The sequence below is a fragment of the Leptodactylus fuscus genome, chromosome 9 (genome assembly GCF_031893055.1).
Source record: "Leptodactylus fuscus isolate aLepFus1 chromosome 9, aLepFus1.hap2, whole genome shotgun sequence".
Classification (NCBI taxonomy): domain Eukaryota; kingdom Metazoa; phylum Chordata; class Amphibia; order Anura; family Leptodactylidae; genus Leptodactylus; species Leptodactylus fuscus.
In genome coordinates, this window is record NC_134273.1 from 89419276 (window position 1) to 89435496 (window position 16221).

At 50.8% G+C, this 16221-nt stretch overlaps 1 protein-coding gene across 1 annotated transcript; it reads right to left on the minus strand.

Moving 5' to 3' along the window:
* Nucleotides 1-1000: 1000 nt before the first annotated feature.
* LOC142218900 (dual specificity protein phosphatase 7-like) lies at nucleotides 1001-12032 on the minus strand. Its single transcript, XM_075287878.1, has 3 exons — nucleotides 11617-12032; nucleotides 6223-6651; nucleotides 1001-2829 (listed from the first exon to the last, which is right to left on the minus strand). Exons 1-3 carry the CDS (start codon nucleotides 11972-11974, stop codon nucleotides 2528-2530), a joined length of 1089 nt encoding a protein of 362 aa, XP_075143979.1. The 5' UTR covers nucleotides 11975-12032; the 3' UTR covers nucleotides 1001-2527.
* Nucleotides 12033-16221: the final 4189 nt, after the last annotated feature.

Genomic DNA, 16221 nt, shown 5'->3' on the forward strand with positions numbered 1-16221 from the left:
CTGCTGGTACAGTCACTGTGTACATACATTACTTATCCTGTATTATACCCCAGAGCTGCGCTCACTATTCTGCTGGTACAGTCACTGTGTACATACATTACTTATCCTGTATTATACCCCAGAGCTGCGCTCACTATTCTGCTGGTGCAGTCACTGTGTACATACATTACATTACTTATCCTGTATTATACTCCAGAGCTGCGCTCACTATTCTGCTGGTGCAGTCACTGTGTACATACATTACATTACTTATCCTGTATTATACTCCAGAGCTGCGCTCACTATTCTGCTGGTGCAGTCACTGTGTACATACATTACATTACTTATCCTGTATTATACTCCAGAGCTGCGCTCACTATTCTGCTGGTGCAGTCACTGTGTGCATACATTACATTACTTATCCTGTATTATACTCCAGAGCTGCGCTCACTATTCTGCTGGTGCAGTCACTGTGTACATACATTACATTACTTATCCTGTATTATACTCCAGAGCTGCGCTCACTATTCTGCTGGTGCAGTCACTGTGTATATACATTACATTACTTATCCTGTATTATACCCCAGAGCTGCGCTCACTATTCTGCTGGTACAGTCACTGTGTACATACATTACATTACTTATCCTGTATTATACTCCAGAGCTGCGCTCACTATTCTGCTGGTGCAGTCACTGTGTATATACATTACATTACTTATCCTGTATTATACCCCAGAGCTGCGCTCACTATTCTGCTGGTACAGTCACTGTGTACATACATTACATTACTTATCCTGTATTATACCCCAGAGCTGCGCTCACTATTCTGCTGGTGCAGTCACTGTGTACATACATTACATTACTTATCCTGTATTATACTCCAGAGCTGCGCTCACTATTCTGCTGGTGCAGTCACTGTGTACATACATTACATTACTTATCCTGTATTATACTCCAGAGCTGCGCTCACTATTCTGCTGGTACAGTCACTGTGTACATACATTACATTACTTATCCTGTATTATACTCCAGAGCTGCGCTCACTATTCTGCTGGTGCAGTCACTGTGTACATACATTACTTATCCTGTAACATCCAGTAGTCAGTCTTTCTCTGACCTGTTCACAGCTGATGTGTCGTTACAATGTAAACCAGGAATATTAGAAATACTATGATAAAGTCTGATGTCCAGTATATTGGGACGCTGCCCCTTTAAGACACTACAGGATAAGATGAAGCACCTGCTGATGAGACAGAAGCCCCCGGGGCAGGAGCACACCCTTCACTTCAGCCCCCGCTGCCCCCATGTTCTGGTCACCCCAGATGACAGGCTCCCTATTTCCTGCACATGGCGTCGCCTCCAGAAACACTGATGACTGTGAGCAGCGACAGCTCCGCGTGAATACGATTTGCATAGATTGTACTAGCGCTACCTCCAGACTGAACACTTGTAGATTGTAAGCTCCTGAGACGACGCTCAATACTATCCATATGGCACAAGAGTAGCTGCAGAAAGTAACACCCAATGACAGAGGAGCGCGGCGGCAGCGATGGCGGCGAGCGTCGTCCTGTAAACTGTGCAAACAGCATTTGGTCAATAGAAACATTTGGTTTATAAAAATATACAAAAAATACAATTTTTATACAAATAGAAAAAAATTCAGGGATCGAAAATCTCGTAGGAAAAAATACAAAGTCTGATTAACGACTCCGCCCACCACATGTGATTAGCCGATTAGTTGAATACTAATTACCCGCCACCTAACGAGGCTGCAGCGCTCTAGAACCACCGCGGAATGACGTTATAGCAGGGGGCGGTTCTAGAGCGGAGAGCTGCGCTGAGATCTAGAGCAAATATCTTCAGCAAAATTCCTCTTATCTGGCAACGGAAAATCCCAAGGATCTGATAATCCAGAACATGAGATAATCCGGCTCCAGATAACTCAGCAGATCCGATAATCCAGAAAGTGCGAGCGTCTAGTGCCTGGTCTGCTAGAAAATCTCATAATCCAGAACATCTGACCATCGGGCAAATAGTAATCCAGAACGTGATATCATTCGGGAACCGATAATCTGATAATTATCAGATCACCTGGAACCTGAAATTCCAGAAGATCTGATAATCCAGATAATCTCTGGATATCTAAGAAAATCTGATCCTCTGGCACCCAATAATCCAGAAGATCTGATAATCTGACACGTGATAATCCAGAACATTTGATCATTTGGCACTGGATAACTGAGATGTTCTGATCATCTGACACTTGATAATCCAGAAGTGCTGATAATCCGGCACCGATCAGGCCCTACCGATTCCAGAGAAGAGGAACCTCGCTATATATTTCGGACACAACTGCCCCGGATACAAAAATAGAATACAAAATCGACGTCGTCTTCTCTGCGGGTCTCAACGCTGATTTGTTAAGTGCAAGTTGAAATCCGGAGGCGACTTCTGCTCCAGAAAGAGAATGCAAGAACTTACAGATGACAAAGGGAGAACCGACAAGACTCATCATCCTCGCCCGCCCGCCCGCCCGGCCGGAGTCGTCATCATGTGAACTCCAGGCTGTCCAGCTGGAAGAGGTTGTTGTTGGTGGGCGTGGTGAAGTACAGCTGGTTGGCGGGCGAGCGCAGGTCGCAGGGACTTTTCAGGGTCCTTTCAAAGTCCAGCAGTTGTCCCATGAAGTTAAAGTTTGGCGAGATGTTCGACTTTTTCCTCTTCACAAAGTCGTAGGCGTCGTTCAGCGAGAGGTTGAGCTTCTGCATGAGGTACGCCACCGTGACCGTCACCGAGCGGCTGATGCCTGCCAGGCAGTGGACCAGGATCCCGCACTTGTTGGAGCGAGCCTCGTCTGAAAGAAGAATCGGCACAAAATATCAGTGGGAGGAGCTAAGTAGTAGAAGAGTGATGTCATCAGAGACAAGAATGTCACCAGTCAGAGCTGCATTCGAATAGCACGCACCCATAGCAATGAATGGAGCCGGCCGGCACGTAGACGGCTGCGTCCATTCATTCCTATGGGTGCGTGCTATTCGAAACTGCCGTTTCGAATACTACTCGCTCATCTCTAATTGTTTGTGCAGTCCAGTCACATCCAGAGCTGCATTCATAGTTTGCATACTCCAGTCACATCCAGAGCTGCATTCATAGTTTCCATACTCCAGTCACATGCAGAGCTGCATTCATAGTTTCCATACTCCAGTCACATCCAGAGCTGCATTCATAGTTTGCATACTCCAGTCACATCCAGAGCTGCATTCATAGTTTCCATACTCCAGTCACATGCAGAGCTGCATTCATAGTTTGCATACTCCAGTCACATCCAGAGCTGCATTCATAGTTTGCATACTCCAGTCACATCCAGAGCTGCATTCATAGTTTGCGTACTGCAGTCACATCCAGAGCTGCATTCATAGTTTGCATACTCCAGTCACATCCAGAGCTGCATTCATAGTTTGCATACTGCAGTCACATGCAGAGCTGCATTCATAGTTTGCATACTCCAGTCACATCCAGAGCTGCATTCATTGTTTGTAGAGATGAGCGAGTAGTATTCGAAACGGCAGTTTCGAATAGCACGCACCCATAGCAATGAATGGAGCCGGCCGGCACGTAGACGGCTGCGTCCATTCATTCCTATGGGTGCGTGCTATTCGAAACTGCCGTTTCGAATACTACTCGCTCATCTCTAATTGTTTGTGCACTCCAGTCACATCCAGAGCTGCATTCATAGTTTGTGTACTCCAGTCACACCCAGAGCTGCATTCATAGTTTGCATACTCCAGTCACATGCAGAGCTGCATTCATAGTTTGCATACTCCAGTCACATCCAGAGCTGCATTCATAGTTTGCATACTCCAGTCACATGCAGAGCTGCATTCATAGTTTGCATACTCCAGTCACATCCAGAGCTGCATTCATAGTTTGCATACTCCAGTCACATGCAGAGCTGCATTCATAGTTTCCATACTCCAGTCACATGCAGAGCTGCATTCATAGTTTCCATACTCCAGTCACATGCAGAGCTGCATTCATAGTTTGTGTACTCCAGTCACACCCAGAGCTGCATTCATAGTTTGCATACTCCAGTCACATGCAGAGCTGCATTCATAGTTTGCATACTCCAGTCACATCCAGAGCTGCATTCATAGTTTGCATACTCCAGTCACATGCAGAGCTGCATTCATAGTTTCCATACTCCAGTCACATGCAGAGCTGCATTCATAGTTTCCATACTCCAGTCACATGCAGAGCTGCATTCATAGTTTGTGTACTCCAGTCACACCCAGAGCTGCATTCATAGTTTGCATACTCCAGTCACATGCAGAGCTGCATTCATAGTTTGTGTACTCCAGTCACACCCAGAGCTGCATTCATAGTTTGCATACTCCAGTCACATGCAGAGCTGCATTCATAGTTTCCATACTCCAGTCACATCCAGAGCTGCATTCATAGTTTGCCTACTGCAGTCACATCCAGAGCTGCATTCATAGTTTGCATACTCCAGTCACATGCAGAGCTGCATTCATAGTTTGCGTACTCCAGTCACACGCAGAGCTGCATTCATAGTTTGTGCACTCCAGTCACACCCAGAGCTGCATTCATAGTTTGTGTACTCCAGTCACACCCAGAGCTGCATTCATAGTTTGCATACTCCAGTCACATGCAGAGCTGCATTCATAGTTTCCATACTCCAGTCACATGCAGAGCTGCATTCATAGTTTCCATACTCCAGTCACATCCAGAGCTGCATTCATAGTTTGCATACTCCAGTCACATCCAGAGCTACATTCATAGTTTGCATACTCCAGTCACATCCAGAGCTGCATTCATAGTTTGTGTACTCCAGTCACACCCAGAGCTGCATTCATAGTTTGCATACTCCAGTCACATCCAGAGCTACATTCATAGTTTGTGCACTCCAATCACATCCAGAGCTGCATTCATAGTTTGCGTACTCCAGTCACACCCAGAGCTGCATTCATAGTTTGCATACTCCAGTCACATCCAGAGCTGCATTCATAGTTTGTGTACTCCAGTCACACCCAGAGCTGCATTCATAGTTTGCCTACTGCAGTCACATCCAGAGCTGCATTCATAGTTTCCATACTCCAGTCACATGCAGAGCTGCATTCATAGTTTGCATACTCCAGTCACATCCAGAGCTACATTCATAGTTTGTGCACTCCAGTCACACCCAGAGCTGCATTCATAGTTTGCGCACTCCAGTCACATCCAGAGCTGCATTCATAGTTTGCATACTCCAGTCACATCCAGAGCTGCATTCATAGTTTGCGTACTGCAGTCACATCCAGAGCTGCATTCATAGTTTGCGTACTGCAGTCACATCCAGAGCTACATTCATAGTTTGTGCACTCCAGTCACACCCAGAGCTGCATTCATAGTTTGTGTACTCCAGTCACACCCAGAGCTGCATTCATAGTTTGCATACTCCAGTCACATGCAGAGCTGCATTCATAGTTTCCATACTCCAGTCACACCCAGAGCTGCATTCATAGTTTGCATACTCCAGTCACATGCAGAGCTGCATTCATAGTTTCCATACTCCAGTCACATGCAGAGCTGCATTCATAGTTTGCATACTCCAGTCACATCCAGAGCTACATTCATAGTTTGTGCACTCCAGTCACACCCAGAGCTGCATTCATAGTTTGCGCACTCCAGTCACACCCAGAGCTGCATTCATAGTTTGCATACTCCAGTCACATCCAGAGCTGCATTCATAGTTTGCGTACTGCAGTCACATCCAGAGCTGCATTCATAGTTTGCGTACTGCAGTCACATCCAGAGCTACATTCATAGTTTGTGCACTCCAGTCACACCCAGAGCTGCATTCATAGTTTGTGTACTCCAGTCACATCCAGAGCTGCATTCATAGTTTGCGTACTGCAGTCACATCCAGAGCTGCATTCATAGTTTGCATACTCCAGTCACATCCAGAGCTGCACTCATAGTTGATATGGCAATGGCCTTCCGTATACTGCACAGCTCAGAGTCTAGCTCCTCCCTGCTGACAGTCTCCATCTCATAGTGATAGCAGCCACAGCCTGTCTAGTACCAGGACATGACAGGACGGCGGCAGGTTCTGTTACAGTGTATCAGCGCAGGCAGCTCTAGAGCGGCGTCATCCATCTGTGAGCAGTTCCCGGCACCACGTCTCCTCTCTAGCAGTGTCAGGGCATGATGGGAGTTGTAGTGCGCGGCCGCCATTGTCGTCACCTACCGATGAAGGATATGGCCTCCGGGAAGAACTGCGACAGGTTCTGGCTCCAGTGGTCGGAGATGGGGATCTGCTTGTACTTGAAGTGGCCGTTGTGCTCGAAGGCGTTGGGCAGGTTCGGGGTCACGTTCAGGATGTATTTGATGTTGTATTTCCCCAGAATATCCAGATTGGCCGAATCTTTAGCGCAGCCGAGGTATAAATACGGAAGGATCTGGACGGGGAAGGTGTTCTGGTTGGTGAGGGCGGGGCTTCCTTCCGATTCGGTGGCGCTGTTGGGTTCTCGGTCAGATTCGCCGTCAGATCCTTCAGAGCTGATCCTCAGGCTGCCCAATCCCAGCAGAGAATCCGGCGAGGGCTCAGTGGGGGAGGGGATGTCCAGGCCCAGCTCGCAGAGCTCCGGGTGCTCCCTCTGGAACTTACTGTATCCACCTGCAAAGAAGCGCAGCAGCAGATCAGACAGGACCGTGCACACTAACCCCGCCCCCTCCCGACCTCTGACCCCCAGCTTACAAACTAACTTTCACATTGTAACAACTCAATCCCATCTGCAACAAAGTAACAAAGTGAGACCAGGGGGTGAGAGTCACCGGACCAGGGGTCACCACGGCCCCAATCTGGACCCCAGAGAGCGCAACTACCCCGGGGCATGAAGTGCAGCAGTGCCAGAAAGTGAGGAGGGCCCACAAGTGGCTCCAGTCTAGTGGTCGGGGTCCAATTTATTTTAGGGGTCCGTCCTGGGGTCTTCTGACAGCCGCATTAACCCTCCCCTGACCACAGAGTGGGGCGCCTCGCTGCAGACTTGGATTTTTTTGGTTGAAGAATTTTTGGGGTGTTTTGTGGTTTCCTTGAGGACAGGGGTCGGAGGTTTCCTGCAGGACGTGATGTGACAAGTCGGCTCCACCCGCCCTCGAGACCTTCCCTGTATTATACACGCGAATTATTACGCCCACGCAGCGTGACAGGGGGGGGGGGGGAGGAGTAACCCCCGGCGTGCTGGAGCTCGTCTGACACCCAACCAGGAAATGTCACAAAGCAAAGGTGAAAGTATCTGGGAAAGCTTCTAGGAAAGCTGGGTGACCGCTCTGAGCCGAAGGAAGCTGGGTTATATGGAATACAGGCTGCAGCACATCACCGCCATGATGGAGGGCACCCAGCTTTCCCAGAGACATAGGCCAGAACCTGGCTGCGTCACTCTCTACAGAGCAGAAGTTCTGGTGCAGCGTACTCATATACTCTACCGGAAAGGACAAGGAAAATGGCGGCCGCTTCAAGCTGGGGGATGGGGGGGTCTATAAAGATGTAGCAGAGCCGAGACTGTCATCTTACAGTCCGACTGTGCAAACTGGTGTAATACAGGACTGAAGGTGACAAATCCACACGGACAGCTCTGCTACACACGGACAGACAGCTCTGCTACACACACACACGGACAGCTCTGCTACACACACACACGGACAGCTCTGCTACACACACACACGGACAGCTCTGCTACACACACGGACAGCTCTGCTACACACACACACGGACAGCTCTGCTACACACACACACGGACAGCTCTGCTACACACACACACGGACAGCTCTGCTACACACACACACGGACAGCTCTGCTACACACACACACAGACAGCTCTGCTACACACACACACAGACAGCTCTGCTACACACACGGACAGCTCTGCTACACACACACACAGACAGCTCTGCTACACACACACGGACAGCTCTGCTACACACACACACACAGACAGCTCTGCTACACACACACACAGACAGCTCTGCTACACACACGGACAGCTCTGCTACACACACGGACAGCTCTGCTACACACACACGGACAGCTCTGCTACACACGGACAGACAGCTCTGCTACACACACACAGCTCTGCTACACACACGGACAGACAGCTCTGCTACACACGGACAGACAGCTCTGCTACACACACACGGACAGCTCTGCTACACACACACACACAGACAGCTCTGCTACACACACACGGACAGCTCTGCTACACACACGGACAGCTCTGCTACACACACGGACAGCTCTGCTACACACACACGGTCAGCTCTGCTACACACACACACGGACAGCTCTGCTACACACACACACGGACAGCTCTGCTACACACACACGGACAGCTCTGCTACACACACACGGTCAGCTCTGCTACACACACACGGACAGCTCTGCTACACACACACACGGACAGCTCTGCTACACACACACACGGACAGCTCTGCTACACACACACACACGGACAGCTCTGCTACACACACACACGGACAGCTCTGCTACACACACACACGGACAGCTCTGCTACACACACACACGGACAGCTCTGCTACACACACACACGGACAGCTCTGCTACACACACACACGGACAGCTCTGCTACACACACACACAGACAGCTCTGCTACACACACACACAGACAGCTCTGCTACACACACACACAGACAGCTCTGCTACACACACACACAGACAGCTCTGCTACACACACACACAGACAGCTCTGCTACACACACACGGACAGCTCTGCTACACACACACACAGACAGCTCTGCTACACACACACACAGACAGCTCTGCTACACACACGGACAGCTCTGCTACACACACGGACAGCTCTGCTACACACACACGGACAGCTCTGCTACACACGGACAGACAGCTCTGCTACACACACACACAGACAGCTCTGCTACACACACGGACAGACAGCTCTGCTACACACACGGACAGACAGCTCTGCTACACACACACGGTCAGCTCTGCTACACACACACGGACAGCTCTGCTACACACACACACGGACAGCTCTGCTACACACACACGGACAGCTCTGCTACACACACACACGGACAGCTCTGCTACACACACGGACAGCTCTGCTACACACACACACGGACAGCTCTTCTACACACACACGGACAGCTCTGCTACACAAACACACAAGGACAGCTCTGCTACACACACACGGACAGCTCTGCTACACACACACACGGACAGATCTGCTACACACACAGACAGCTCTGCTACACACACACGGACAGCTCTGCTACACACACACACAGACAGCTCTTCTACACACACACGGACAGCTCTGCTACACGGACAGCTCTGCTACACAAACACACAAGGACAGCTCTGCTACACACACACGGACAGCTCTTCTACACACACACACAGAAGGAAAGCTCTGCTACACACACACGGACAGCTCTGCTACACACACACACACACGGACAGCTCTGCTACACACACACGGACAGCTCTGCTACACACACACGGACAGCTCTGCTACACACACACGGACAGCTCTGCTACACACACACGGACAGCTCTGCCACACACACACGGACAGCTCTGCTACACACACACGGACAGCTCTGCCACACACACACACGGACAGCTCTGCCACACACACACACGGACAGCTCTGCTACACGCAAACACACGGACAGCTCTGCTACACGCAAACACACGGACAGCTCTGCTACACACACGGACAGCTCTGCTACACACACGGACAGCTCTGCTACACACACACGGACAGCTCTGCTACACACACGGACAGCTCTGCTACACACACACGGACAGCTCTGCTACACACACACACAGACAGCTCTTCTACACACACACGGACAGCTCTGCTACACAAACACACACGGACAGCTCTGCTACACACACACACACACGGACAGCTCTGCTACACACACACATGGACAGCTCTGCTACACACACGGACAGCTCTGCTACACACACACACACACACACGGACAGCTCTGCTACACACACACACGGACAGCTCTGCTACACACACACACGGACAGCTCTGCTACACACACACACGGACAGCTCTGCTACACACACGGACAGCTCTGCTACACACACACACACGGACAGCTCTGCTACACACACGGACAGCTCTGCTACACACACGGACAGCTCTGCTACACACACACACAGACAGCTCTGCTACACACACACACACGGACAGCTCTGCTACACACACACACGGACAGCTCTGCTACACACACACACGGACAGCTCTGCTACACACACGGACAGCTCTGCTACACACACACACGGACAGCTCTGCTACACACAGTCAGTCAGTAGTCACACCACGGCCAGCTGCGATTTGGTCACCATATACCGCCATGTAACCAAGAACTAACAATCTGATGGGGGGCACAAACTTTACAACATGGGGTTCTATGGCACAAAGTGGGGGTACCAGCACCCCCTGTACAGGTCTACACCCCCCAGACTCCCCCCTGTACAGCTCTACACCCCCCGGACTCCCCCCTGTACAGCTCTACACCCCCCGGACTCCCCCCTGTACAGCTCTACACCCCCAAGGACTCCCCCCTGTACAGCTCTACACCCCCCGGACTCCCCCCTGTACAGCTCTACACCCCCCGGACTCCCCCCTGTACAGCTCTACACCCCCCGGACTCCCCCCTGTACAGGTCTACACCCCCAAGGACTCCCCCCTGTACAGCTCTACACCCCCCGGACTCCCCCCCTGTACAGCTCTACACCCCCCGGACTCCCCCCCTGTACAGCTCTACACCCCCCGGACTCCCCCCCTGTACAGCTCTACACCCCCCGGACTCCCCCCCTGTACAGCTCTACACCCCCCCGGACTCCCCCCCTGTACAGCTCTACACCCCCCCGGACTCCCCCCCTGTACAGCTCTACACCCCCCCGGACTCCCCCCTGTACAGCTCTACACCCCCCGGACTCCCCCCTGTACAGCTCTACACCTCCCGGACTCCCCCCTGTACAGCTCTACACCCCCCGGACTCCCCCCTGTACAGCGCTACACCCCCCCGGACTCCCCCCTGTACAGCTCTACACCCCCCGGACTCCCCCCTGTACAGCTCTACACCCCCCGGACTCCCCCCTGTACAGCTCTACACCCCCCCCGGACTCCCCCCTGTACAGCTCTACACCCCCCGGACTCCCCCCTGTACAGCTCTACACCCCCCGGACTCCCCCCTGTACAGCTCTACACCCCCCGGACTCCCCCCTGTACAGCTCTACACCCCCCCCGGACTCCCCCCTGTACAGCTCTACACCCCCCGGACTCCCCCCTGTACAGCTCTACACCCCCCGGACTCCCCCCTGTACAGCTCTACACCCCCCGGACTCCCCCCTGTACAGCTCTACACCCCCCGGACTCCCCCTGTACAGCTCTACACCCCCCGGACTCCCCCCTGTACAGCTCTACACCCCCCGGACTCCCCCCTGTACAGCTCTACACCCCCCGGACTCCCCCCTGTACAGCTCTACACCCCCCGGACTCCCCCCTGTACAGCTCTACACCCCCCGGACTCCCCCCTGTACAGCTCTACACCCCCGCACGCTGGCACTTGTGGTACCTCTCAGGTAGCAGGCTCTGCACCCGTCCTCCCGGAGTTTCTGCAGCAGCAGGCCCAGCACCGAGCTCTGGTTGTCCGGCCAGTCCAGGGTCGACTCGTCGTACAGCAGCACGGTGTCGGCCTGTCGTCGGCGCGAGAAGGCCTCAGGGTCGCTGGCTATGACGGAGCGGACGGACATGCTGCCAGTGCGGAGGCGGCGCAACATCAGGCCGGGCACAGTGACGCTGACGGCAGCCTCGATGTGCGCCGCCTGGTAGCGCTCCTGGGGCCGGCAGTCCAGCAGCAGAAGCCCGCTCCGACCCGACTGCAGACTCTCCCGCAGCCACCGGACACTCTTACTAGGGGGCGCCGCCGCCATCGGGGCCAGCGCCGGACGGCGAGCACCGAGACACCCGGGATCACCTCCTCCGGGCGGAGCCAGCACCGGGGCCGCGCCTGTCACTGAGGAGAGCCGGGGGCGCGGAGGAGGAACGTCACTGTAATACCTGGTGTAAGAGTGCAGAATAGTGAGCGCAGCTCTGGAGTATAATACAGGATAAGTAATGTAATGTATGTACACAGTGACTGTACCAGCAGAATAGTGAGCGCAGCTCTGGAGTATAATACAGGATAAGTAATGTAATGTAATGTATGTACACAGTGACTGTACCAGCAGAATAGTGAGCGCAGCTCTGGAGTATAATACAGGATAAGTAATGTAATGTATGTACACAGTGACTGCACCAGCAGAATAGTGAGCGCAGCTCTGGAGTATAATACAGGATAAGTAATGTAATGTATGTACACAGTGACTGCACCAGCAGAATAGTGAGCGCAGCTCTGGAGTATAATACAGGATAAGTAATGTAATGTATGTACACAGTGACTGTACCAGCAGAATAGTGAGCGCAGCTCTGGAGTATGATACAGGAGAAGTAATGTAATGTAATGTATGTACACAGTGACTGTACCAGCAGAATAGTGAGCGCAGCTCTGGAGTATAATATAGGATAAGTAATGTAATGTATGTACACAGTGACTGTACCAGCAGAATAGTGAGCGCAGCTCTGGAGTATAATACAGGATAAGTAATGTAATGTAATGTATGTACACAGTGACTGTACCAGCAGAATAGTGAGCGCAGCTCTGGTGTATAATACAGGATAAGTAATGTAATGTAATGTATGTACACAGTGACTGTACCAGCAGAATAGTGAGCGCAGCTCTGAGGTATAATACAGGATAAGTAATGTAATGTATGTACACAGTGACTGTACCGGCAGAATAGTGAGCGCAGCTCTGGAGTATAATACAGGATAAGTAATGTAATGTATGTACACAGTGACTGCACCGGCAGAATAGTGAGCGCAGCTCTGGAGTATAATACAGGATAAGTAATGTAATGTATGTACACAGTGACTGTACCGGCAGAATAGTGAGTGCTGCTCTGGGGTATAATACAGGATAAGTAATGTAATGTATGTACACAGTGACTGCACCAGCAGAATAGTGAGCGCAGCTCTGGAGTATAATACAGGATAAGTAATGTAATGTATGTACACAGTGACTGTACCGGCAGAATAGTGAGCGCAGCTCTGGAGTATAATACAGGATAAGTAATGTAATGTATGTACACAGTGACTGTACCGGCAGAATAGTGAGCGCAGCTCTGGAGTATAATACAGGATAAGTAATGTAATGTATGTACACAGTGACTGTACCGGCAGAATAGTGAGTGCTGCTCTGGGGTATAATACAGGATAAGTAATGTAATGTATGTACACAGTGACTGCACCGGCAGAATAGTGAGCGCAGCTCTGGAGTATAATACAGGATAAGTAATGTAATGTATGTACACAGTGACTGCACCGGCAGAATAGTGAGCGCAGCTCTGGAGTATAATACAGGATAAGTAATGTAATGTATGTACACAGTGACTGCACCAGCAGAATAGTGAGCGCAGCTCTGGAGTATAATACAGGATAAGTAATGTAATGTATGTACACAGTGACCAGCAGAATAGTGAGCGCAGCTCTGGAGTATAATACAGGATAAGTAATGTAATGTATGTACACAGTGACTGTACCAGCAGAATAGTGAGCGCAGCTCTGGAGTATAATACAGGATAAGTAATGTAATGTATGTACACAGTGACTGTACCAGCAGAATAGTGAGCGCAGCTCTGGAGTATAATACAGGATAAGTAATGTAATGCATGTGCACAGTGACTGCACCAGCAGAATAGTGAGCGCAGCTCTGGAGTATAATACAGGATAAGTAATGTAATGCATGTGCACAGTGACTGCACCAGCAGAATAGTGAGCGCAGCTCTGGAGTATACTACAGGATAAGTAATGTATGTACACAGTGACTGTACCAGCAGAATAGTGAGCGCAGCTCTGGAGTATAATACAGGATAAGTAATGTAATGTATGTACACAGTGACTGCACCAGCAGAATAGTGAGCGCAGCTCTGGAGTATAATACAGGATAAGTAATGTAATGTATGTACACAGTGACTGCACCAGCAGAATAGTGAGCGCAGCTCTGGAGTATAATACAGGATAAGTAATGTAATGTATGTACACAGTGACTGTACCAGCAGAATAGTGAGCGCAGCTCTGGAGTATAATACCGGATAAGTAATGTAATGTATGTACACAGTGACTGCACCAGCAGAATAGTGAGCGCAGCTCTGGAGTATAATACAGGATAAGTAATGTAATGTATGTACACAGTGACTGTACCAGCAGAATAGTGAGCGCAGCTCTGGAGTATAATACCGGTATAGTAATGTAATGTATGTACACAGTGACTGCACCAGCAGAATAGTGAGCGCAGCTCTGGAGTATAATACAGGATAAGTAATGTAATGTATGTACACAGTGACTGTACCAGCAGAATAGTGAGCGCAGCTCTGGAGTATAATACCGGTATAGTAATGTAATGTATGTACACAGTGACTGCACCAGCAGAATAGTGAGCGCAGCTCTGGAGTATAATAAAACATACACGGTAATCAGTGGCGTAACTACCACCATAGCAGCGGTAGCAGCTGCCACAGGGCCCGGGACATTAGGGGCCCGGTGACAGCTGCTACCGCTGCTATCATTATGCTCGGAGGTCTTTTCGGACCCCCGAGTATAATGATCGGGGCCCCCTGTTGGTGGAATACTTTCCACCAACAGGGGGCCCCGAAGCTGCAGCTCTGGCTCCTGTCAGCGCTTCAGGACGTTCCCCCTCTCCCCCCCTCCCTTTCTCTGCTGTCCTCTGCCCACCAATGAGAGGAGGAGGCGGGGCTTATCCCTGCCGTCCTGCACAGAAGAGAAGAAGAGGAAGAAGCTGCTGCAGGAAAATGAAACTGAAGCTACACAGGTACGTACTGGGGTTACTTATTACTATCAGGCATTTGGGGGGATTACTTGTGTTTTAGTAACTCCATGTGCCTCATAGTAATAGCAGTTAACCCTATCATCTCCCTCACATTAACCCCTGTTTGCCTCACCATAAGAGTTACTGATATGTGAGACATATGGGGGTAATAGTAATGAAGATACTTTATTATTACCTCCATGTCTCTCACATATCAGTAACTCTTATGGTGAGGCAGACAGGGGTTAATGTGAGGGAGATGATGGGGTTAACTGCTATTACTATGAGGCACATGGAGTTACTAAATTGTAATGCACAGGACCAGATTTTTTTTTATCCACAATTTGTTCTGGTATAGCGGTCAGCGGTGACAGTATTTAGTCCTGTAGGGGCCACTATGGGACATAATACTGTGTGCAGGGGCCACTATGGGACATAATACTGTGTGCAGGGGCCACTATGGGACATAATACTGTGTGCAGGGGCCACTATGGGACATAATACTGTGTGCAGGGGCCACTATGGGACATAATACTGTGTGCAGGGGCCACTATGGGGCATAATACTGTGTGCAGGGGCCACTATGGGGCATAATACTGTGTGCAGGGGCCACTATGGGACATAATACTGTGTGCAGGGGCCACTATGGGACATAATACTGTGTGCAGGGGCCACTATGGGGCATAATACTGTGTGCAGGGGCCACTATGGGGCATAATACTGTGTGCAGGGGCCACTATGGGGCATAATACTGTGCGCAGGGGCCACTATGGGGCATAATACTGTGCGCAGGGGCCACTATGGGGCATAATACTGTGCGCAGGGGCCACTATGGGGCATAATACTGTGCGCAGGGGCCACTATGGGGCATAATACTGTGCGCAGGGGCCACTATGGGACATAATACTGTGCGCAGGGGCCACTATGGGACATAATACTGTGCGCAGGGGCCACTATGGGACATAATACTGTGCGCAGGGGCCACTATGGGACATAATACTGTGCGCAGGGGCCACTATGGGACATAATACTGTGCGCAGGGGCCACTATGGGACATAATACTGTGCGCAGGGGCCACTATGGGACATAATACTGTGCGCAGGGGCCACTATGGGACATAATACTGTGCGCAGGGGCCACTATGGGGCATAATACTGTGCGCAGGGGCCACTATGGGGCATAATACTGTGCGCAGGGGCCACTATGGGGGATAATACTGTGCGCAGGGGCCACTATGGGGCATAATACTGTGCG